Source organism: Diadema antillarum, unplaced genomic scaffold (assembly GCF_040938485.1).
Source record: "Diadema antillarum isolate AM-2024a unplaced genomic scaffold, OU_Dant_1.0 seq00000483_RagTag, whole genome shotgun sequence".
NCBI lineage: Eukaryota > Metazoa > Echinodermata > Echinoidea > Diadematoida > Diadematidae > Diadema > Diadema antillarum.
Genome location: NW_027271446.1, coordinates 725,963 through 752,983, shown reverse-complemented (window position 1 = coordinate 752,983; position 27,021 = coordinate 725,963). Strand labels below are relative to the sequence as shown.

At 38.8% G+C, this 27,021-nt stretch overlaps 2 protein-coding genes across 2 annotated transcripts in view; both read left to right on the top strand.

Moving 5' to 3' along the window:
* Window positions 1–1,089: 1,089 nt before the first annotated feature.
* LOC139733557 (kelch-like protein 17) lies at window positions 1,090–13,726 on the top strand. Its single transcript, XM_071644367.1, has 9 exons — window positions 1,090–1,345; window positions 1,678–1,799; window positions 2,962–3,183; window positions 5,445–5,561; window positions 6,128–6,341; window positions 7,624–7,768; window positions 9,785–10,041; window positions 10,639–10,894; window positions 11,588–13,726. The coding sequence occupies exons 1-9, from the start codon at window positions 1,222–1,224 to the stop codon at window positions 11,805–11,807; spliced, it is 1,677 nt and encodes a 558-aa protein (XP_071500468.1). The 5' UTR covers window positions 1,090–1,221; the 3' UTR covers window positions 11,808–13,726.
* A 12,954-nt stretch (window positions 13,727–26,680) lies between these two features.
* LOC139733579 (vigilin-like) overlaps window positions 26,681–27,021 on the top strand; it is a 37,381-nt gene continuing 37,040 nt past the window's right edge. The window contains exon 1 of the mRNA XM_071644389.1: window positions 26,681–26,838. The gene's annotated coding sequence lies outside the window, so the exon portion shown is untranslated. The remainder of the gene's footprint in view (window positions 26,839–27,021) is intronic.

Below are 27,021 nucleotides of genomic sequence, written 5' to 3'. Positions count from 1 at the left end.
GTTTCGAGAGCGCGCTCAAAAAAAACAATCTCTTGTCTATTTATACTGCTTGGGCTGGTTTCGCCCAAGAAAGCCCAACTGGCTCTGTTCCCATGGTAACCGAGCTCCCCTCTGATACACGGCACAGGCTTTTGAATTTCTTACATAACGGCAAACATGATTGAGCACGAAAGTGTGCAAGTTGTGCGTCATTTAGCAGGGTGGTTGGTCATGATGGCTGGTTTGTAAACGTTAGCTGACGATGACCTGTGATAACTTCTGGGTTGGGAAAAAGCCGCTTCTCGAACCCTGTAGCATTTATACTGCTATAGGAGGCTCTAATAAAAACCACCTATTGTAGGTGATTTCAGAACCTTAATATCCGATCGCATCTCCTTTTCTGAATTCTGTGTATACCAAGCTGAAAGGCTGCTATGGAAGGCTTCAGAACCCTCTTTTTGCTTAGTGTAAATGGGATATCGGTTTTAATACAGGCATAGCCTTATGAAGCAGGCACCTTCATATTTTCTTTAGGAGGCAAATTGCCAATCAAACAAAAAATCTGTCTTTTTTTTTCGCCACACAAAATGGGGAAGCTGAGTGGAAGAATCAAGCATTTTGCTTGTACAATTGTACAGTGCTTGCTGTACAAAATTTGTACAATCCCATTTGTATACTGTATCTTGATTGCTGATGTATCCAGGAAAGATAAATTGTGTGTGTGTGTGTGTGTGTTTGTGTGTGTGTATTCTTATGTGTTGACTTTAGTGATTAATACAGGATCCTATTTTCTAGGGAGGGTTTTATTACTCCTGGTTCTGCTTTGAAAACACTGTAGCTCTTCTCATCCCTGATATGGTTAGAAAAAATAATAATCCTACATCTGTCCTTTCTTTGATGTACATAACATATATAAAGATGTGTAATTGCGCAGAAATGTAATAAAATGTTGTGAAATTGATTGTTATCCCTGCCAGGAATCGTACCATGGAGTTGGGGCCACTGCACGTCAACACCACCGGCAACCCCCGCGGGGCGTCGTGCGGCCCGTCGTCGGGGAGTCAACGACCCAGCTCCGTGCTGGGGGTCACGACCCCGTCCCCTCTTAGCCCCACCCACTCCTCCCAGTGCCTCAGCCCAGGCGGCAGCAGTGGTGGCGGCAGTGGGGGAGGGAGCGGCCAGCCCTCTGGGGGTTACACCATCCACCACGCCCAGCGACATACCAATGACTCCTTCCTGGCCATGGACAGGATGCGCCAGCAGGGGGCGCTGTGCGACATCGTGCTCAGGGTCGGCGACCACGAGATCCGGGCGCACAGGCTGGTTCTGGCGTCGTGCAGTGCGTACTTCCACGCCATGTTTACAAGTAAGCGGCAACGTGTGACCTTTGATCGCTGGAATTCAGTCATGCTACGATTATTGATTGGGAAATGTTGACAGATATTTTGATTGAAATTTAGAAGTCAAATTGAGTTCCTGAGTTAATTTTTACAATCTTTAACATCATTTGATGAGATTCGTGAGAAATAGCAACCTGTTTCAAAGTAAGTCAGAATCAGCTATTTATATCGTTGAGAGATTACTGTATGTCATATTTCATTCACAGATTGTAGTAAATAATAAAGGTTGAAACTTAGCATCCCAAGGTTGATAACACTTCTTTTTTAAATTCTCCTTTTTTTTCTTTCTTTTTGACAGATGATATGTCAGAATCTCACAGGTCAGAGGTCACGCTCCATGAAATCGACTCGGATGCCGTGGAGCTGCTGGTCTCCTTTGCCTACACAGCCAAGATCGTGATCGGGGAACGAAATGTCCAGGTATAGTAAACAAGTTGAGGCTGTGAATTTTCATCAATTTGTCTTCCTCTGCAAATGATATTTGTAAGATCGCAACTGCTGATCTGTAATTCATCAAACATGGGGGGGGGGGGGGGGAGGGGAGACACGTTGGGGAAAAAAAAAGAACTATGGGACTCAAATCTGTCATCTACTACTTTCTGGGCAGCGACACTACCACTAGGCTATCCCTGGTTGCTGGCAGTGACACAATGAACCTGGAACAAATACCCAAGCTCAGTTATTTTGACATTGTTATGTCTATAATTAGTCCAAAACGGAGAAGGCATTAATAATGAAAGCAAGAGATTATTAAGCAGGGGGGTGAAGGTTTAATGATATGTGCTCTGTGTGAGTTTTGGCTGTTCCTATTCTTACACATGAGCACAGATGCAGAAATGTTTGGACTTTCTAATAATACTGTACATAATTCTCAAAATTCTTTATGTCACACATGCTCTCTTGTGACTCTTACAATGAAATTGAAAGCTGATAAAATGTATTTATAATCTGACTGTGAAAAGTATACCCTTCAAGAAGTGAGTATGTAAAATTATTTTCCTTGGCAAGGGTGATAATAGTTTGGCTGTATTCAGTTTGTTGTTTGGACATTGTTGTTAAATTGAATCTTCTGTGTGTTAATGGGCTAAATATGTGTTTTATTGATTTGAAGGTTTTTCACAAAATGTTAGTGGTCTCTTGTGTTTGATCTCTCTGTGATAGAGATTTCCTGTAAGATGTCATCATGAATCTGATAATGATTGTATCATTATCAAAATCTTGTCTCTCACTCATATTACTTCATTCATGGTGGTTAAACTGGACTCAATGCTTATATGTATCTAGCAAGTCTAATCTCTTTGTGTATCAGGATTTCCCGACAATGTTGTGAGTGGTTTAATTTGCGATCGTGAAGTATAGCAATGGATAGAAAAATGTACGCAAGTACGTCACATTCATGTGAGGATCGGAGTTAATATTTTCGCCCATTGTTAGATTCACGAATAGCACCCATACTGTGAAATTCGCAAAAATAAAAACCCCTGGTGAAATATATGGTGTATACAGTATCTATCTAAGTCTTTCCCCATTCCCTCCCTACCCATCCCTCTCATCTTGCCCCACCCCTGGATGATGCTCCCAGGCCCTGCTCCCCGCTGCCAGCTTGCTCCAGATGGAGAGTGTGCGGGACGCCTGCTGCAAGTTCCTTGTGGGTCAGCTGGACCCCTCCAACTGCCTGGGCATCCGACGCTTCGCCGACACCCACGGCTGCTTTGACCTGGAGCAGTCCTCCCGACAGTACGCCCTCCACAACTTCTGCCACGTGGTCAACACGGAGGAATTCCTCCAGCTTCCCTTGCAGGAGGTGAGTTCGTTTGAGGAAGAGAGGTTTATGGTAACACCATGGCCCGCATTCACGAAGGTGGTACAAATGAAACCATGGTTTAAACCATGGACAAAAACCATGGAGCGCCAAGTGTCGCAAGGAATATTTTGTGACGAAATTGGTCATTTCGTCGACAAAATGACCGTTTCGTTAACGAAATTATTATTTCGTGGACGAAATATTCATTTAGCTACAAAATGTTATCATTTCATTACAAAATAATAATTTCATCGACGAAATGACTGATTTCGTAACGAAATGTTCCATGCGACACTTGGTGCTCCATGGATTTTGTCCATGGTTTAAACCAGGGTTTCATTTGTACCACCTTCATGAATTCGGGCCCATATGTCTAACTGAGCAATGTTGTATCTAGTCATACGGACCTTTCTGGTAAAGAGGCAAAACACTCTGTCCCTCAGATAGGACATAAAATGGAGTTCCTGTGTGTGAGAAAGTCACAACTCATGCATATAAAAGATTCCACTTCATTCATTCATCACTAAGTGCTGGGTGCATAACCAGGGTTCCCACAGTCATGGAAAATCCTGGAAAATCCTGGAAAGTCAGGGAATTTCGAAAATTTGTGAAAAGTCATGGAAAGGGGATTGTGGTCATGGAAAAGTCATGGAATTGCATTTACCTCTTGGCTATGGCAGCTTTCCAGTTTGTCGCAACTCTCATACTCTGTGATCATACTCTGCTATTATAATTGGTGTTCATGATTTCCATTTTTCCCAGTTTTGTGACATCCCAAATTCTACATAAGTCCCGGGACATAGTTTCCAGTGGAAAGCTGACCCTGGTCAGAAACAGCCCATATACTAATGATAATAGATGTACATGTCATGAGTAAGATAGTGGGTGGAACGGATGGCTTTGAGGGGAGGTGGAGGCCATCATAACGTACTGATTTTGGAAATCGTGCCAGAAAGGAAGTCATGGAAAGCAGCAATTTAGTCATGGAAAAGTCATGGAAAAGTCATGGAATTCTGTTTTCAAATTTCTGTGGGAACCCTGATAACCAGCCCTCACACCCAACTGGACCCTATGGAAGACCAGCTACTGCAGCTGGGCTTGTCCAGCCATTTCTCAGATGAAAAAAGAAATAAACAGTGTGTATGTAGTCCTTCATGAGAATTCTCCTGAAAATATTAAGAACATGCTTGTAGAGTGAAACGTCTAGAGTGGGTAGGCTCTTTCAGGGCTACACACAAACCCAGGAAGGAATACGTGGTGCACCGTAAAGACCTTTTACTACTAATGTTCTACCGCCATGAAAACCTTCAAAGATTTTATCAACTTAAACATGGTGTAGTATTGGACTTTAAAACCTCAGTGTGTCACTTTTCTGTTTACAGAGTGCACTGTTCATATTGTTTTGCAAGCACATGATGGAGTGGCATGTGCATATTTTTCCACGGTTGGTAGGCATTTATTGCCTATGATACCTATTGATACTGATGGAATGAATTGTGCCCATAACTTTTATATTCCCTTGTTATTATTAATGTTGAAAAAAATCTTGTACTGGAGTAAACTACGTGTACTAGTACAACTGTGATTTCTCTGCCGCTTTGAATAATCCAAGCACTGGAACATTAGCAATTTGGCTTTACTGAAAACTCAGTGAGTACATTCAGTGTTAAGCCTAATTAAACCGTAACTTGCCTTGCTTTAATCGAAACCATGCTAAAAATCTGACAATTTTATGAGCCACTACGATGAGTTGACACACAGCATAACCTTGTGAATATCTCCCCAGGATGTCGGCAATGTGTTAATGAGAAAACGGATGGAGCCAACTTCTTTTTCTGCTGCATCCACTCCAGCAGAAATTAAAATATTATAGAATCATTTGAAGAGGTGCTATGATATATGATTGCATGGGATTTCAAATATTTGAAAAGGGGCCAATTGAAAATGATGAAAATTTTGAAAGAAAAATTATTGGAATTTTTGAGGTTGCCAAGAACTACAGTGTAAACTAATTTTTATGCTACCAAAGGCTTGCAGCTCTGCAGTAAAAATTAGGATAAAGATACCTGCTTTTCAGCTTGATATATCTTTTGAAGTAAATTTATTCACTAAAATTCAGCTAGTTTTCGTCTGTTAGCCTTTAACCCTGAGTGTGTTTAGAGTCCTGATTGGCACTAAAAATCCCATAGTCTTGTACACACTGTCCAAAGTCACTGGTACAGAAAGGGTTAACAAGATTTATTCTCTTTGGTGTGATAAAGGTGGAGCAGATGGTCTCCAGTGAGCAGCTGAATGTGACGTCGGAGGAAGAGGTCTTCAATGCCGTCATCCAGTGGATCCAGTTCAACGAGCAGGAGAGGAAGAGCGCCATCAGTCAGGTAATGGCAGCAATTCATTGGGTTCAAAGGTTATAATATGATGCGGTGAGGTCATGGACATGTGTTTGATGATCATTTGGAATGGTCTTTATATGTGCCAGAGCATTAAAATTTACACTCAAATAAATCCATCCACATAGATTCATTTTTTCATTCTTTTTATTTTATTATTATTATTTTTTTATTTTTTTTTTTGGGGGGGGGGGAGAATTGTGTGATAAGGTCATTGCCTTTTATGGTTTACTACCAAAGAAGGCTCACCGAAATTTGGTGAAATTATGTGACTGTCTAAAAACTCCTTATCATATAAAACTGATCTCTGCAATCACTCTATATTTCTATATTTGTTTACTTTAAGTTGTGTGTCCAGTCCTTCACTTAACTCAATGTAATACATTGTGATGTGCATTAACCTGCACTCCTGTACAAAGTGGACCTGTATGTTTTATTAGAAAGTTTACCATGGGCTGGCTCATTCATATATAACATAGCTGTTTCACTGTTGCCAATTTCCAAAGTATTTCATCTTCTTCATGCCCTTTATATGTCTGTCCCCTGTCCTCTAGCTCCTGAGGTATGTACGGCTACCGCTCCTCAACCGTGAGTTCCTGGTGAGCCAGGTGGAGGCCAACCCGCTAGTCCAGGGCTGCAATGGCTGCAAGGACCTGCTGATCGAGGCCATGAAGTACCACCTGCTGCCCGAGCAGAGGTCCAGCATGCAGACCGCTCGGACCAGGCAGCGGCAGAACCCGTCCCAGGTGCCCGTCCTCTTTGCTATCGGTGAGTTTTTGCAAGTCTCAAAGAGTTAACTAGAAAAGCACTCGGAGAACGCAGACCTCAGCCAAGCCACCAATTTATTTCCATCCATACATGCATGCAATTTCAGAATATAGAAGCATTTTGTTTGCCTCATCAGCTTTCAGCTGCACAGCGCCTTGCCCGAGCAGAGCTAGTGCTTTAGTATATGTGTGTAAGCCTCTAGTACCTGCATCTAGAAATCCCAAGTTCATTGACTTTGTACGCTAAAAGAAAAAAAAGATCCTTCAAAAATTCATAACAATTTCTGGATCACAACCAAAATTGAATCATCTGTTCCTTGTGTCATTATGCACTTTTCCTGCAAGTTTCATTCAAATCCGTTCACAACTTTTTGAGTTATTTAGCAAACAGACTAACCACTACCAATGATCAATTAACCTCCTCCTTCCTTGGCAGAGGTACAATGTAATAAGTTTTCTCCTTCTTCGTATGGCACAATGTGCCTGGTTGATACCATTTGCTGACTATTGCTAGTAACCTGGGCGAACCATGAGGGATCGGCATCATTCACATGTTTTCTAGTTTGGGTGTGTGGGTTGGATCACAGCACCCTGCTCTTTGCGGAGGTACTGTCGTGTTTTCGTTTCTTGTATTTTCTTCACACCGACCTGATCTACCCAGCTGTGTTGACGTGAGATCAGGCTAGGGAATACAAGTGTATGCCATCTGCCCTCTTGCAGTGGGCAGAAACTTATTGAGCTCCCCCGATGGCATTTTTCTTTAAATTCCTTAAACTTGGCTATATGGTAAATTATACAAACTCACGCAGATGCTATAATGGCACATACTCATGGGAAGGCAGGACAATTCACAACTCATTGAGGGGTGACTTTCAAAACATCTGACAAGAGAGAAAAAAAAATCTATTATGCTGCGAAATCTCACTATAACAGAGTTTACCTGGTACCTGTAGTCAACTCAAAACATTAAAGGAAATTTACCAAATTTACCATGTTCAAAGCAGTAACTCACAAGCCAGCTCTTTTTAACATGGTTTCTCCATAGAGAAAAAGATAGCATCTTGATGTTAAAGAAACCCTCTTTAAAAAAAAATAAAATTAAAAATTAAAAAAAGATGAATTGATGTATGTGTAACTGGATGGAAGATATTGAATGAATGCTAGGATAAGGTGAATTGTACGAATGAGCAGGGATATGTATGAAGTAATCCACTGAGTCCTACTTTGTTCACCTTTAGATAAGGCTTTCCAGTTTGATGCATCCACATTTACTTTCTCTGCAGGTGGTGGAAGTCTGTTTGCAATACACAATGAGTGCGAGTGTTACGAACCGGCCCTGAATTCCTGGCGTGCCATGCCTACTATGAACACCCGGAGGGCAAGGTTAGGAGCGGCGGCCATCGGAAAGATGATCTACGCCATTGGAGGGTGAGTTTTTTGAAAAAATAATTTAACAAAGTACTTTCAAAGTATAAATCACAGGGATGCCAGTTTTCTGGCAATAGCCGGAATTCTGGCTTTTTCATATTTTGGTGTCCTTTTTCCGGCTTCGTGATATTATTTCCGTCTGTGTGGGAAAGCCGGAAAACACAAGAAAGAAAGAAAGAAAGAAAGAAAGAAAAACGAAAAACTATGATCATCTAAACTTACGGGACAGTCACTTTCACGATTTCCGTAGTATGTTACGCATATACTTGGGCATGAGAATATCACAAAACGACTGTCGTGCAAAACTAGCGCGATGTTGCTGCATGGTGCTAGCTGGGACATGCAACACGTGCGATGATAGCAATCGAACAGTGTGTGGTGTTTCTATGTGATGTACTATGTGCGGTCGCGGTGCATGAATCATACTGCGCTCTGAGACGGTGTGATGAGTCGATTGAGTCAGCCGAACGAAGCAAAACTACGGATTTTACGGCACTAGGACTTCTTTATTTTTGCTACAAATTCCATTTTTTTTCTAGAATACGACCACATTATTGTCTGGAAAGCGTTATACCAGCACGTGCGATCGCGATCGAACAACGTGTGGTGTTTCTAGGCGATGTACTATATGTGCGGTGCATGGATCATGCTGCGCTCTCGCTATAGCTACAGCGCTGAGAGAGTATGGTGAGTCGATCGAGTCAGCTGAACGAAGCAAAACTACGGAGTTTACGCCACTAGGACTTCTTTATTTTTGCGACAAATTCATTTGTCTGGATGAGATTTGAGGGAAGAAGAGCCCTCAGAAATGCTCAGATTGCACCAGAGAGCATCTAAGAACCCCAGAGCTTCCAGGGCCCTTGAGCGGGCCCTGGACCCCGGCCGAAGGGACTTTGCGCTTCGCACTCGTGATGTGCGCTTTGCGCACATCAATTTCGTTCACAAAAAAAAAAATCCGTCCCAAGAGCAATTTGCCACTGGCATCCCTGAAATCATCTTATCTCCTCTCATCGGGCCATTTGTAACCCTGAAAGTAACGTAACATTTCTCAAAACAGAGCACTTTGTGAGTAATACGAAGGTCTTGTTGCCATGGAACATCAAAAAAATGGATAGAAAAACAAGCACTGCAACCCTTGTTTTCTTAAATGATATACTCAATCACAAATGTCATCTTAAGTGTTATACTCAATCACAAATGCCAGCCACATTCTACGATCATTCCTGCGAACCCCTTCCCAATACCCAATCTGGGAACTGTTTCGGCTATTACCAGAATAGGCACTGTGTAATACTTCCCTAGTGACCTTTACAACTAAACTTTTTACCGGTCATTGTGTATTGCCAAAGGGTTACCATGGCAGCACTGATTATTCTGCGGTTTAATATCCATGCAAAGATGATAATCAGGTGTCTCTTTTTGTGTGTACACAAGAACCTTATTTCCGTTTCTAATTTTCATTCTTTCCATGAAGAAACTGGTGTTTGTTACCATAGTATGTTAAAGGGATAGTACAGTATTGGTGGAGATGAGAATTGGGCTTTTAACTTTTTTCGAGATACCAAGAAAACACTTATGATATAGTACATAGCATACCATTTTAAAAGGAATTCAAATTTTGTTTGATGAAAATCAGGTGTTGGAATGACTGAAACATCCAAAAACAAAGTAAAACAAAGCGATCGTAATAAAGTGTGGGTCCCACACTTTATTAGAATCGCTCTTTTTTGGATATCTCAGCCATTTCAAAACCAATTTTCATCAAATAAACGTTGAATTCCTCATAAAATTACATGCCCTTTCATATTTCATCAGAGGTTTCTCAGTATCTCACCAAAAAATGTTAGAAACCTGAAATTAGGTCTCAACCAAAACTGTACGATCCCTTTAATTTTAGTGCTGACTATTAAAGTTGTCCAAGGTATCTGAGAGTTACATAGGTTGCATGACATACATGCATCAATGGAAGTGTGTATGTCAGCAGAGGTTAAAGTTTGCGTTGCTTTCATTCTACAGGTACGACGGATCACATGACCTGGCCTCAGTGGAGTGTTTCAACACCCAGACCCATTCCTGGTTTGACGTGGCCCCCATGGGCACCAAACGGAGCTCTCTCGGCATTGCCGTCCTCAATGGGCTCATTTACGCTGTGGGCGGCTACGACGGCGCGTCTTGCCTGAATAGCGTGGAGCGCTACGATCCTCTCACCAACACGTGGTCGTCGATCACCGCCATGTCGACGAGGAGGAGATATGTAAAAGTAGCTGCACTAGGTAAGGCATTACAATTATAGAATTGATCAAGAATACATGTAGGTATGGTACAACATTCCCACCTGTCCACAAAGTTTGCTGTATTGATGTGTTATGCGTTTCATTTTCTTTTGTCTCCAAAGACCTTGATGTTCATTTTCTGTTCTTCCTTCTTGCCAATTGAAGGTTGTTGTGTACCTGCAATGGGGTGCTCAAGAAAAAGATGCTTCTTTTAGTGTAGTATTTGTATGTTGTTGGGGTTGAGAAATCATGCGGTACCATGTCAGAGCTAAAACATGCTCTTCTTTTAAGTCCAACATCACTGTGATATTGAATACAAGAAATAGGTAGTTCTTCATTTCAAGTGAAACCAAAAAGCTGTCTTCTTAGGTAGACACAATGGGTGAATTCAACTTTGGTGCTACCTCTTAGATCTAGTGCTAGTGTCCTCTCCTAAACAACTGTGTTAAAATCAAACTCCAACACTGATGGTCAGATTAAAGCAAGCGTTATCAATCACAGTTATCGATCCCCATTGCATTCTTTCTTTTTTTTTACTCGAACTTTCATGCCAATTTTGTATCCCCCTTCCTCCCCCCCCCCCCCATGGCCACACAGGTGGTTGTCTCTATGCTGTAGGGGGTTACGATGGTTCCTCACACCTGTCCAGCGTGGAGAAGTACGACCCCCGGACCAACTCCTGGACCTCGGTGCCAAACATGATCAACCGGCGGGTCAGCATGGGCGTGGCCGTCATCGGTAACCAGCTCTTCGTGGTCGGAGGCAGCGACGGGGCGATGTGCCTCAGCAGCGCCGAGAGCTTCAACCCCGAGATCAACCTGTGGGAGCCACTCCCCTCCATGTCCATCCGCAGGTCAGTGTCCAGTCCCTCGGACGGAATTCTTGTATCTTGACCCATCAAATCACACAAAACATGTTTCTGTAGTGTTCATGCTGCATCTTTTTATTGTAATTTTTACTATGTATTGCTAGCGTTTCATCAGGTAAAGTGGGATATCGTCTTGCATTTGAGCCCTGTGCTGTTCATGTATAATTGTCCGTTTTACTTGCGGAATTTCAAAAGCTTATTAATTGCTAAATTTATAACTGATTCTCAAAATTGGCAACACAGTTTAGAAGATCAAAGCTTCTGTTTCTCTCTCAAACTGGCCAAGCTTTCTAGGTTTCTTTTCTGATTTTATGCAGATTTAAAGAATTTAACAATTCCATCTTGTCTCTCTGCAACGAAGGATACACAGTAATAATTAGAGTTGCCAATTTAATCATCAAAATGATAATTTCTGTGCATCTTTCAAACTTGATTGGACAGCACAGTATGTCTTGGATTGTATTCAACCTCACAGAACTTTTCATGGACTTTTCCTAGTATTTTGTATTTTTTTAATTGAATTATAGCAATTTTAGAACTGAAATATAAAGTGTAGAAAATTTATTTCTTAATATTTTCATGGAGCATCAGGGATGATTTTGTTAAGATTATATGATGCTCATTATCAAGAAATTGAAGTTTTGGTTCTATTCATGAATTCTGTTTTCACTTCCTCAGAAGCACACATGACACAATAGCGCTGGATGGTCAACTCTACGTTGTCGGCGGCAACGACGGCAGCAGCAGTCTGAACAGTGCCGAGCGCTACGACCCCAAGACTCACCGGTGGACGACGATATCGGGCATGTCGACCAGGCGGAGCAGCGTGGGAGTCACGGTCGCCGATGTTGTCGTCTCGTGGAGCTCCCACAACAGTATGATGGAGCAGCAGTTATGATTTGGGGCTCAGCGAAAAGAGATGACTTGCAGTTTGTGTGAACGATACTCAAAGAGATACATAGTGGAACAGAAACCATTGCTTGAAGAGTGAACACAGTAAAGTTTTTGTCTATTGGATCAGGACCAAAGTTCCTTCGAATTGCGCGTAACTTGTTCTGCATCATCGTGTGCAAAAGAAGGAGCAGGAACGTCAGCTTTTCAATAGGGGCTCATTCATGATCGCATCAAAATGGTGGCTTTTTCTGCGAGCGAATCTGAACAAACAAATGCCATTGCGTCTTTGTATTTCATTGGAGAGGCCCTGGCGTGACGACACGTGTGTAGCTCGATGGTAAAAGTGCTTGTTGGGAGGGTGGTATTTAAGCTTATGTGCTCTGAGTGTGTTAGTGTCAGCCATTTTATGTGTCGATAATACTGCAGTATGCAATATTAAAACAGTGCAAGCTGTGTTTAAATGAGTGCAAAATAGACTGCCGTAAACAGCGTTAACATAGTGATTGGCGTCGAAAGTCTCAAAGTGTCACTATGTGTTGTCTTCTCGGCATGTGCTTTATGTCATTGTGTCATGTATTGTGTAAAAACATGCTACAAAAGAAGTCATGCCAGTGTATACCCGAATGCGTCTCATACACTAATTAAGTGTATACTCAAATATTGACGCAGAGAAGTTTTTGTTGTTGTTGTTTTTTTTAGTCATGATAAACCTCGTCCGTCACTTGAAATGGGACTAAATTTGCCCTCTCTCCTGGATCTATCAGAGTATTTCTCCTTTCATTTTGTTTTCTCCATGTGATCTATGCATATCGTTTACGGAATAGTGGTAGTATTTGTAGTGTATGTGAGTGCAACACATTCTTCATTGTTATGACACCTCAAGAATTGATAAAGAGTCCAGTTATTTGCACCTTGACTTTTCCCAGAATATATCCAATCGAAAACTTAAATGTGCTTGAAAAGCACTCGTGATAATTGTGCTGGTTTAGTAGCACACCTCACACAGTACTGAGTTTGCAGCTGCCACGCACATGTAATGAAGCTAAATGATAACTGCTGTGATATACTGCCATTTGCAACTAATATCAACAAATACCATCTCTGTTTGTTTGGTTTTTTGATAAAAAAAATAATCAATTCCAGTGTAATCAGTAGAAAACAATTCTTTTCTTTTTTATTTCACACACAGATCATGTTTAAACAGCTCTATTTTATTGTCGGGTGGTGATTCAATAATCATCTTATATTTTTTTCTCATTTGAATTTGAGGCGATGTGATACAATACTTCATGATAATTCAAGATACAGAAAAACAAAATCTGGAATAAGATGATGTTCAGATGTTACAGAATGATAAGATAGTCAAGCATAGTTGACTTTACAAATTTTACTCAGGAGCCGCGCTTGCTATCTTAAAGAAACACAACAGCAAAACCAGAAATGAGAATGACAGGTTCAATGTCAAAGGTTTTTGGACTGTCTGCGATGTCAAAAATATTGCGTGTGTGGTTTGGAGCTTCGTGTATTAGTGAGAACAGCATGCTCGAAACAAAACCTCAGTCAAACCAGTACTCATGCTTTCATTAATGATGTGTGACCTGAAGTCATCTTTTGTGTTTTTCACAACTGGTCTGTCCAGAAAGTTGTCAAAATATTTTTGTCTTTTTTTTCCTTTTGAAAACGTAAGTGATATCCGATTAAATGCAATATTTTTTTGTTCCCTAAATTGAAGTCGTCAGACTGCCTATTAAAGTAAGATGGTCCGCACAGGTCTAAAACAGTGTATATTTTAGAGAATGGTATCCATTGTCATTAAGAATTAAGGGTAATGTGTGTTTCATTAGATTGATGGCAATGTTTTGTTGTAATTTTTTTTTTTTTTCAAACAAGGAAAAAAAGTTTCAGTAAGTATACAATTATATAATAGAGTAACAATTTACAGTGCCTTTAGGGTCAGCCAGTATTTGGGCAGATATAAGTATGCAATCACCTTGCTACTCTGGGTTAAATGTAGGTTACTCCTTATCATTGTATTTGTTTCTGCAGATGGGTCTTTTAATGCTGTCTCTGTTTGGTTTTTTTTTTTTTTGTGTGTGTATTTTTGTTTAAAGTGCAAATACCATTCCCTCGACTCTCATTCCGCACATCATGCGTACCATGTCCTCTTTTCCTTTTTTTTTTTTGGGGGGGGGGGGGGGAGGGGAGGGGGGTTCATCCATAGGATTCGCACAATGGGAAGAACATCTTCACCAGTTGTGATGGAATGAACCATTGATTGGACCATGGAATCTAGTAACTTACACCAGCTATTGCCACGGTGTAGATAGTCCAGCACTCTCGTGTGGCATTTCCTTACCTCATGCATCTTACCTCTGTGCAGTAGTATACAACGCCTCCCTGCTCTCAATGTTTTGTTTATGTTTTGTTTTTGTTTTTTTACATAGAATCTGTATTTAAGTAGAGATTCAAAGACTGTCAACCACATGGCACATGAAAGTTATTGGCAAGCATAGCAAAGATTTCATGACATATGGAAAAGCTACAATGGTAGTTCACAAAAAATGATGTCTTGTCCATCCCATGAACATCAGTATGAATATGATGATATGTGCACTATGTAAGCTTTTATTTTTGCTATCTTACTATTATTGCTGCTGTTATTGTAATCATTGCCATCGTTATTATTATTATTATTATTATCATTATTGTTATTATTATCATCATTATCATTTTCATCATCATTACATTCATCACTTCTGTATTTCCTCTTGTTGATGTAGTTGCCACTTTGTACTGCCAAACTTCTAGTTCTTTCTAGTTTTGTTTTGTTTTTTTCTTTTACCATGTGACTGGGGATTTGTGTAATACGTAAGGCCATTTCCTCACTTGAGAGGGCAAACCCTTATTGTAATGCTCCGTTGTAATGTTAATCCTTGCGCTGTACCGACTAGCTGAAATTATATGTGACCCTGCATCACAAAACCACCAAAGAGTGGCCAGACATGGATTTTTAGTTAAGGCAGATTCTGAAAGAGCAGATTCTGAGCTTTAAAATGATATATAGATAAATCCAAATCCAAATAGACTTTTCTCACCTATCTAAATGTAAATGGAAAGCAAGTACACTGTCTGGAAGAGTGTGTGCTGAGAAGAGAAGCTTTAAATTTAATGGTCTTTTCAAGTACTGAATCTCACCCAGCGGGACTCTATAAAATGAATGGGACAAAGAATAGGATGTACACATATAAAACTCCATGTTATAGTAATCACTATGAAGGGATTATCAGATTACGCTGAAATTTTGCATACTCTCTGAGTGTGATGACTAATGCGGAATAAGAGTGTATAAAGGGTTCTCATGCTCTGAATTTTTAGATTCTAGAAAGCCTATGTATAACTGAAGAGAAAAAAATGTTCATTAAAACAATTGAAAAAGAGATAATTTCCCATTCATTTAATGATCCCAAACTTCAGAATCATGTAGAAGAATTGCTCTTTCAGAATATATAGAAATCTAAATATTTACCTGATTGATCTATTTCACCTATTTTGAGTCCTCACAAATAGGGTTGTGCAACGCCATTGGTTTTGTGATGCAGGGTTACATATCATTGTTGGATATGGCATGTGTGCGCTCCCCCTGGGGGTGGCGTGAGTGTACTGTAAGTACAGATATAACCCCTTCTTTGCCAGGGACTTTTGACAATGTGTACAATTCTATGAATTTGAATGTTATATGATGCTCAAAGTACACAAGAGGTTAAATCCAGTGATGACCAGGGTACCACTGGTGAAAATTTGTTGCCACAACAACTTTCCAGCAACCATTATAATCACTTCCTCCGTCAAGGAGAACACAAAACACCGACAGTCCTGGGGGGGAAAAAATGCAGACCACTGCACTTTGACATTTGTTGTCTCGTTGATAGAGAAGAAAAAAAAATCACTCTGTTGAAGGTTGAATCATTTTTCAATGTTTTCAACTTTTTTTTTAAAAAATGAAAGTGTTCATGGGCTTGTAGAATTTGTGAGTATTTGAGGCTCTAGTATTTTTCCCTACGTACATTCAGCAACTTGTAAATTTGGCACGCAGGAATGCAGTTTCCATTTCAAGGGCCAAAATATGTAATTTGTCAAGGATGAAAAGTGACATTCACTTTCACTGACATTGATTTTATAAGATGGGACCAAGTCAACTGGAGTGTAAATATGTATGTATGTTTGAGGTCAGACATTGAAGATATTTTACAGATACAGAGTGTACCATTGAAATGATCATAAACAGATCATGACAGAAACATTGAATAAACAGATTTGTTTGTGTCCTTTCAGAGCTCTGTCTATACCTTTGCCAGGCCCACACAATCAATTGATGATGATATGTATAAATAACTGTTTTCAAATAAGAATTGTTGGTAGGGAAAACAATGAGGTTGGCGAGTCGCTTTTCCTCTCTTATTTCCAGCTCATGGAGTGAAATCAAGTAGACATAATTTGTACAATGCCAAGTATCACAATGTGAGATAATGACTCATGCTTTTGATAAATGGAACATGAAATACCAAGGTTGAGATTTAAAGGATACATCAAGATGTGACCTTGGGATGCTATGTGAAAAATGAAATGAAATCCTCAGCCTCTTTCGTAGCTCATCAAATCTTTCAGCGCAAACTGCCCTGAATGTAGATGCTGCTTCGCTGGTGCCAAGGGTGTCCTGCTGTTGAGGTTATAGTATGGTGCTGTCTTAGTGCATGTTAACTCTCTTCAATGTTTTGTGCCATAGTCAACTGCGACTGCAATCTTATTTGAGAGAGGAAAACAGGAGACCTGTGTATGTCAGTTTGTATGTTTTTCTGAAGATGAATTGTTAATAGTTTTGTGCTGCAGGGTTGTGTGAATCTGATCTGATCTGACCAGTACAAAAGGGTGTGCATTTTACATGTGCAGGGACACATGTTTGTGTTCTAAAATTCTTACATGTTCTTGATGTCTGTCCACTTGTGTCGTAGTCTTGTATAAAGAGCGAGGGAGATTTGTTTTTATGGGTATGCTGCTGTAATCGCTACGCTTTTCAGCCAAGTCTCTGGTTAGTAGATACCTTGTAAGTGTAACCTGGTATATTGTGGTAAATTTTCTGCTTGTATCTTTGACTCACTGAAGCTGTAGCCGTGCAGTAACATTTTGGGACAGTGTCCGTAATATATTTATCGTGCAAGTTGCCAGGCGAGCGTGCGAAAATATTTCGCGAAAAGAAAGCTGTTTGACAAGTGCCATATGTCAGTATGTTTTGTTTGAATTGGCCATAGTAATGCCCCATCACTGGTTGATGGGGGGAGGAGGATAAGTATCCACAGGGCAAGTTGCAATAGTCCAATATTTATTTCGGGAGATAGGTTGCTTTTCCATTTTTTAAAAAATTTTTTCATGTACATACGTGTGTATGAATCATCGTACTCTTCTAAGACATTGTTAACATCTCATATTACCTGCCCTGGAGTAAGATACCATGTACCATTGCCACTACTGCCATGGTTTGGTGGGATTTCCATCTAAGATGATAACCAACAGTAAAAATGGTTGTATGAGGGAGATCGCCATTGATTGTACTTTTTACAGAGTATTTACTCTGAGCTAAAAAGGACGCTATTGACTAGGGTAATAGGAATGCCATTATGACTTTATGTTTTTACCCCCACTGTAGTCCAGATGTCCTTCAGTTCAGGGTACAATTGGATCTGTGTGCAATGCACCCCATGTTTCTCAGCTGGAATCAAAGTGAGAACACAGATAACCGTAGGTGGGACTACACATGGATTGGTATGGCAATATATAGTCCTGTATTCTCTATATCTCTTCATTGCAGTGGATATAGGGACTTTCTGCCTTCTGTTAAATTAAAAAAAAATAAAACCTACAATGCTGCTTGGCAGGAAGAACTGTATATGCTATGATATTTCACAAATTTGGACTTGTAAATCAACTTCAAGAGTGGTTAAAAATGCACAGTGATGGAATGAGAAGACAGTGAATATTACATTTTCAAAAGGAAAAGTACTGAGTTTCCCACCTTGGAAATGATATACAGCACATTTGTGTTGTTAGGAGGCAATATTTTGTTGCGAGTTGTTAGTTTTGCAAATATCAATTGGTTCGCAAATTTAACTGAAACTTAAAAACCTTGAAATATATTACATATACGGTACTTCCTATCAGCCCAAAGCATGCAGTCGATAGTAATAATGCTGATAACACTATCAGACAATATACAAAAAATATTTTTGCCACAGTGGTTTACTCAAGAATTATGCAACTGTATCAATTTGAGACATGGGTAAGCCTATGATTATTCCAAATTGTATTTTTAGTTTTTATTTTTTTCTTTTTTTTTTGGCCTCAATTGAAAGTACAACATGTGGAACAATTGCAATCATACATGCCCTTCTGGTAGATGTGTCTGTGTATTTCTAACCCATCTCTCTGTGAATATCTCTATGTTTGTCCACACTTGAATCTACTTTGTTGAATGTATTTTCTGTGTACAGTGTACAGTGTATCAGTAGTACGAGCTATGTGGTGTAAATACTGTATTTATAAAGCATAGGTGAGTGTCATCTTCATCATTACACTACTGTACTACACGTGTATCAATGTTTGTGTACTTGTACAAATGTTGAGTATGATAATTTCTGATAGTATTACCTCCATTTTTCCTTTGTGTATATGTTCAGGGGTTTCCCCCCTTCTCTCAGTCCATGGTCAGTCTCGGCATGTTAAAAACTATTTAGAAGTACATAAGGGGTGTGGTTTTTGTCCAATGAAAACTCCATTGCCTTGGCATAACTGAGTTAGCCCTTGGAGTTGTCAAGGCGGTAATGAAATGAATGGCATTCAAATTCATGAATTACTTCCGTCAAGTTACTTTTATTGCAACTGATTAACAAATTTGCCCTACACTGATGTAAATAAGCACTGAATTGCTCAGTGTTTTAGTAGTAGCCATGACAAAAGAAATCATGTGTGTACGTACTTGGGCAGGATTTGAACCTATGACCTCCTGATCTCCGTATTTGTGTCGATGTGGGGCAGTTTGTTAATCACTTGCAAATGAATGGCATGCTGTAAAAAAATATGGTGTAGATTTCAACACCATACACTGTATATTTGTTATTTATTTTGTTTCATTGTTTGTTTGTTTGTTTGAAGTCAATTTGGAGTTTCTCCATACACACTGCTGCAAGATCATCAACCAGTTTCTGTCGCTTGGAGAGGTTGCGAATTCATAGTCGCCAAACATAAATTGACCTCTGCACTTATTGGTACACTAGTTTGTGTTTCACCAAACTCCTGTTTTTACTGATGACCAACCTGAGGTGGGTTTAGCCTGACAGAAGCAGACGCAGGGGAAGAGAAAGATTAAAAAAAAAAAAAAAAACGAAATTGGGAGTGTTGCCCTTCTTTCATTAAACTTTCTCTCAAGTACAGGGCAGAATAGTTGTGGAGCAACGTTGTGCTTCCTCACCTATCAAATATAAACGGAGAAATGTTGATGCAGATTAAAGTATTAAGTATTTTGATTGATAATATTGAAGAAAGGTATGCCTAATGGGTCACTAAATCACCCACATTCCGTCCGTGTGTGACCATAACAAATATGCAGTATGGCATAGAGGAGATTTAGAAGCAGTATTTTGCGACTTATATGTATTTATTTTTCATTTTAGTTTTGGTTTTGGTTTTTAAAGACAGACTGGTCATCTTCATATCCTTCATGTAACTTGTAACATGCTTATCTCCCTTTGCGGAAAAAGGATGTGTGTGTGTCTCAAGAAAAATGATGGGAAAGAAAAAATATTAGAATTGACAGGTTGCTTCAGTAGGTTCCTCTTTAATAATTGAGTATCGCAGCACACAATAATTGCAGACTGTTCTGTCAGAAGAAGCCTATCTACAAGCAATCAGCTGCCAGAATTTGGATATAATGATGTAGTAAATACCGCACTTATGTAGTTATGGCATTATACAATGAATGCAAATTGTTCTACTACTGTGAAGGGACACCCTTTTTTTTGTTTATGCTGTGAAAAGGAAGACAAGAAAGACAACATGGTATTGGTATTTGATGTACCAAAGATGAGGATCTTGCTATTATAAGATTGATATTTTTAGTTTTCTGACAAATTAACTGAATCACCAGTTTGTTGCACATAAATGTGCTAAATGTGAAATGTCAAATGACATTCAAGATGACTTCAACAGGCAAAGTGACATTTCAAGAGAAGTTTCATCAAAATCAGACATTTATAAAGTAGAAAGTTACACGATTATTTTAGCTTCTTATGTTTTCAGTGAACACCTACAAGTTGGAAAGGATGCCATAATGGTTTCATCATCTCACAAACTTTCATGTTTTTTGTACACACACAGGCACACACACATACACAGACAGACAGACAGACAGACAGACAGACACACACACATGCATGGTAAATTCATGTTTCAATAATTCATCAACTCCAGACTCTATCCTACTTCAAAACCCTTGTTTGCCAGGGTTTCACAGGACTATACTTATTTAATGCAAAGGATAACATCTTATTTTCATAGATCTCATCTCTGAAGGAGAGGAAAACTGAATGAAGATTTTTGAAGTTAATGGGAGGATAGGAAGGTGATGACATCATTTCCTTTGCCAATTTGAGTATGTGGTTTGCAGCTTAATAACACTGATTTGTGATGACATGGGAAAACTTGAAAATTCTGTAACTTTCTTCTGTTTTGGTCTGTGAGATTCTACTCTATTCATGAAAGCCAACTTATCAAATGTGGTGTGAATTTGCTATATGTATATTCAAGTGTGTATAATTTCCAATACATTAATTTTTCTTATACACTGCCCACATCCTGTCTTCACGGCATAAATACAAAGATTATATATGCATATAGCATAAATTAGTAAGAAGATGTTTCTATATTCTAAGAAAGTTAATCATGTGAGCATTGTCAGTGAGAAATTAACAATGCTTGGTCCCATCAGTTCAAAATGGGGTTGCTCAACAATCACTGGGTTCTTGTTCAATCATGGGTGTCATGTAATGAGTGAAGTATGATAGAATGATATCTGAATTATGACTTTAAAGATCTCTAAGCTTCCGCTAGAACCATACATCATAGGGCATTGTCTTCTTGGTACTGTTCTATGTGTATGTGTATGTTTATGTGTATGTAAGTATTTTGTGTTGTTGGAAATTAAGTAAAATGAAAATGAAAATGAAATGTTGCCATTTGATGTAAGAAAGATAATACAATGCTTGTAAAGAAATGTTGAAAATCATGAATGAAAGCATAGGCTGTGATTTAGCAATGAAGCGTCATACAACCCGAAAGGCAAACTTTACCCTGACCTCATCTTGTCAGTTACCTGATTATATGGCCAAAGATGAAATTCAGTATCTTCTATTGATGTGAAGCTCAAAATTTGATGTCTTGTCATGTAATGATCGCATTTGTCCTCCATTGTACATGTATGATTATTACTGGTGGTATCGGCTTGCCTCGTTATTATTTGATATGCTCGTATTGTGATGCACATGGCAATTACGCAGACTGTATAATTTATCTGATTTCTGGAGAGATGCTTCCCTTAAATGTGAAATGATAGGAAAGAGTCACCTCTGTTCGCACAAAGAGAGGAAGGAGAGATTTTTTTTTTAAATGAGAGAGAGAGAGAGAGAGAGAGTGAGAGAGAGAGAGGGAGGGAGAGAAAGAAAGATGGGGGCACAATAGCTCAAAAGGTCAAAACATCAAAGGTAAAGGAATGTAGGTCCTATAACCATCACGGTGATATGAGCAAGAATTGTAAGAGAAAGAGAGAGAGAGAGAGATAGACACATAGAATATATTTAATTGTGCATCAAGGGTAAAGGAATATATAACCATCAAGATGATGAGAGTATAAGGATTGTGAGAGAAAGAGAGAAAGAGAGATGGACACACACAATATATTTGATTGTGCATCAAAGGTAAAGGAATATGTAACCATCACTATGATAAGAGTAAGGGTTGTGAGAGAAAGAGAGAGAGATAGACACACATGATATATTTAATTGTGCATCAAAGGTAAAGAAATATATAACCATCAAGATGATAAGAGTAAGGGTTGTGAGAGAAAGAGAGAGAGATAGACACATAGAATATATTTAATTGTGCATCAAGGGTAAAGGAATATATAACCATCAAGATGATAAGAGTAAGGATTGTGAGAGAAAGAGAGAGATAGACACAGCTTATATATTTAATTGTGCATCAAAGGTAGAGGAATATATAACCATCAAGATGAGGAGATACAAAAGATGCATAGAGAGATGGACCCCCATCTATTGGTGCCATAAAAAATAGCATCTGTCAGGGATGATGATGTTTGAATGCTGCCGACATTCCTGAAGCTGTAGATGTACAGTATATGAGGATAATGTTACATTATCCGTCAACCATCCATTGCTCGATTGTCAATTTGTGTACTTTTGATGACAGGTTGTCATTTCTTTACTTTTTGTTTCGTTTTGTTCAAGTGATGAGTCAATTGATTAATTGTGTGTGCTTGCAGCTGTATTGCTGTAAAACTGTTGTCATTCTCTTTTCCTTGTAAATGCTGTCAAAGTACATGTATACTTGTAATGAATAAATAGGCAACGAGTACAACAAAATTCTGTGTATTGTTTGAATTAATGAGCTGTATCGGCTATATTATTCTGTATGCTTTCCTTGTAAATGTAACAGAGGAAAATATCCAAAAACAGTGTAAAGCATAATATAGTGATTTTACTAAAAGGTGAATCGCTTTGTTTTGGATATCCCAGCCATTTCAAAATCAATTTTCATCAGATAAACTTTAAATTTCTCTAGGAATTGCATGTTCTATAATATTTTGTAAGAGATTTCTCATTATCTCATAAATAAGTTGGAAACCTGAATCCCCATCTCAACCAAAACTATATCGTCCCTTTAAGAGAGATAAGTTGATGAATGAATGAGAGAAAGAGAGGATGAGGGAGGGGAACTTCCCTGCTATGGGATCCATCAGGTGATCAAAAAGAAACTTTTTACACTCTTCTCTTCCTCCTTCTTTCTTTAAATCAAGATTTTATCTATTTGTTTGTTTATTTATCTATTTATTTATTTATCTATCTATCTATTTATTCATTTATTCATTTATTTATTCATTTATTTGTTAATTAATCAAGTAATTCATCTATTTGTTTATGTATGTATGTATTCATCTATTTGTTTATTCATTTATTTTTTTATTTATTTACTTATCTATGTATCTATGTATCTATTCATTCTGTTTTCTTTTAGCATGATATAGCTCTTTCAGCTAACTCGGGACTGCTCTACCAAGGGGCCCTGCATCACATACAAATTACAATTTAACTTTAAAAAATACAAACTTACAGACATGGTAATAAAGAAAAAACAAGAACACAAAATTATACAGATATGAAAACTGTACGCGAGAATCAAACGGTTAGACATGCAAGATAACTGAAAAAAAAAATAAATTGAACTTCACGTCTTTAACTTTAGTCAATGCCATTTATTATTATTTTTTTAAAGATATTTTATACTTTCTCATGAGGGACATCTGACAGAATTTGAATACTACGAGACATAGTATACATAGTTTAATAACTTTTCTTCCATTTTAATTTTCTTCTTAATATTGGTTTCATGTTAGATTATGGTGTGAGAAGCTGCTCAATTAGCTATACTGCCAAATGCACAGTGAACTTGATTAATATTACTTGTGTGGAAGAGCAATATTAACCGTGTTCACTGTGCAACAACCAAAAATAACGAAATATTCACGATGCAACAACCAGAGATAACAAAATAATGTGTGTATTCATGTATAATAATAGCAAGAAAAATATGGAACCAAACCAGTGACAAAAGAAAATTAATTCAATAGAAACAATCCAAAATGTAAAAGAGAAAAATCTTTATGACAGTCGGGCATGACATAGTAATCTCAAGATAAATACAAAATACATATAAGGGCCTACGGAGGAGGACAATGCTTTGTATTTCATAGGAAAATTTTTCTATCAGCAGCCAATTCAACATGATTATGAAAGCTTGCACCAACGACCAAGTTAAAGAAAGTGCAAGTACTTTGTTATTCTTATCGTCAATGATCTGTTGCTTTAGCTTGGGAGAGTTGAGAGTTGTAGTCACTGCAAAATGCACACGATATACCTTCGCCCACACGAACACGCAAATACACACGCACACACACATACACGAGCAGAAATCTTGAAATCTTCAACTTGAAACAAATTGATTTTCATTCCTTTTCATCAAAAACACGGCCATTCAAAGTTCAGCGATAGCCGTTCTTTTGCAAATCCGTGAATGCGTGAATCTGTAAACACTACACCTTACGACAATTACGCGACTACTTTCTATACCAAATTCTGCGATGAAGACAAAAAGAAAACACTTAAAAAGTAATGAATTACCCTTTTTCTTGACCCACATTAAACCTATCCCTCTAGACATACACACAAGTAAATGTCAATTCTTGCTGCCCCTCTGACACTTTAAAGTGAAAAAAAGTGAAAAACAAAGCCCGGCGGAAGTGGTTTCTGACATATCATTGCCCCACTTCCGGGCCGAGGAAGTCTTACTCGTGAAACCGTATGTCTCTCGAGAAAAGGCCTGTATCCCCACTGAATGCACGGAACTATTGTTCGTGAAACTCTCGACCAGACATTGCAAGAAGCACCTTTACTTTCTTCTGCTATTGGGAAGCTTCCCTTAATAATGAAACTGGAATATTGTCGTGATATCATGTAAAACTTTGGCATTTTTGGTCACTCCTTGGTACTTCGGAAATGAGATGGAGAAACCTCTCTACACCTTCTGTGATCCGGTGACTGACCTCCGGAAAATGAGCATTCCTCTTCAGAAAGAATTACCTTGACAATCATTTGAATTGTATATATTACATATCATTTCTGCATTGACCTTTAAACCACTTTAAACTCAGAGAAAGATCGGAATATATCTCATATTTCGATAATCGATGTTTCATCTTTAACGAACATCGCAGATCACCATCACAAATACACACAAACATAACACACACAGTCACACACACACCCTTTTTTCAAATAATATCTGTTCACTTCCAATCAAATAATACAAATACATCAATTTTCTTTGGTTTTACTCGGCTAAAAAAATAATTAAATAATAATTCTTTTAAAGATGAATGAAATAATTATACATTTTCATGTTTCAATGTAACAAATAAAATGGCAATAGTATAGCAATGACCGAATGAAAAAAATGAAAGTATATTACAGATAAAACCCATCCCACTCCTCGATCACTAACCCTTCCCAGCCATATAATAATTACATACTGTATTACTTTAATACACCCCCAAAAGAGAGAGAGAAAAAAGAAATAAAGGGAAACCCCACTCCCCCATACATAATTACCCATCCTTTCCTCCGTTGTTATGATAAAAAAAGACAAATTATAAAACTACTTAAAAACCTATACCTGTCAAAAAGAGATATCAGGTTCGCCGCTGTTATAATAAAAACACACATACACACGCACACACACACACACACACACAGTAACACACACACCTTACACACGCACACACCGCACACACACACAACAGATGCACACACACACAATGCTCGGAGTTTTTCCTCAAAGATGCGATTGATCAGTAACATACGAAATGGATATATAGGCCTATTATTACCTTAACATGAACCCGTGTTATGCGGAGTATATATCTGGGGGGCATTTCATGCAGCGTTTTGGTCGGATATTTTTCTGACAAACTGTTACAAGCTACTGAAATCCTTGCATCTGATTGATGGCTGAGAGCAAATTTGTCTGACAACTTTGTCGGACAAAATGCTTCATGAAATGCCCCCTTGATCTTGCTTGTATTAAGTAAGTAGGACATGGTCATGCTTTATAATTTGAGCAAAATTGCTATCAGCAGCACATTTAACACAATTTAAATCACTATTCAATTCTGTGCTTTCATATTGCAACCTCACGACATATTCAATTAAAAATTAAAAATGTTAATTTAATAAGCATTTAGAAAGTATCACTTGATCAGAAATGAAGAGGCGCGGGGTGGGGAGCCTATAAATAGTCTGTCTGTACTTTTCCCCCTTTTTTCGGCTGAGAACTTTTTCATTTTTTATCTTTTAAACACCCTCATTTTATTCTTATTTTGTCCCTATCTTTCAGATCATTGTAACAAAGTTGCCTTGAGTATCTGGGTTAAGCTCTCTAATTTTGGGGCGAACTCATCTGTAACTGCAAGATGATCTCAGAGTTCGTCCAAAAATTAGAGATTTTTCAATGTACTTCAGAAAGGAATTTACTGTTACCATTATTTGCCATTACGAAACAGCATTTACAGAGGATTTTTTTCATCCTGAAAGATTCAGAAGAGAGCAAAAAGCTAAGAAAACAGAAAGGGGGAGTCTGGTTTTGCAGACATGGTCAGCTCATCGTTCTCATCCGACGTCGACGGGCTCTACAACACACGATAAATTTCTCCTACGTGGTACGGTGGGAATTTACGACAGGTGCAATGATAACCACAGTGCTGAGTAGATTCCGCTGCAATTCCAGAAAGCAAATGCTCATTGGATGAAATGTAGCCATGTGTCAACTCTTGGCCAATGGTGTTACTTGTCTGATAATGATCTATCAAAATAGAGGTCGTGCTCCGCACTTCCGCCATCTCCGCGGCGTACGTACGTAAGCAATACATGATACACGTACTGTATGTGCGTATGAATCTTCTTCACACTGACTGCTGTACTTGTCATTGCCACAGTTTAGTCTGCGTTTCGACGGACTACACTGCGCAAAGGGACGAAACTTTTTATGTTTTCAGTATAACTGAAAATCGCAAAAAGTGGAGCGATTAAAGGGGAGAAGAAAACACTAGGACGGATTCCCCGGCAAACAGTAACCACTTTCGTGTAAGTTGTGTGCGATTTGTGACAATGTTCATCTTCCAGATTTTCTTCGAAGAATGTTTCTTTACAGTGACGAAGTGCCTGTGTTCCTGTGTGTGTTTGCGTGTATATAACATTGACAGCGTTCACTGCTCATACGCACCACTGCCTCTCGCGTGAGAATGAATGGGGGTGACACGCCACGTT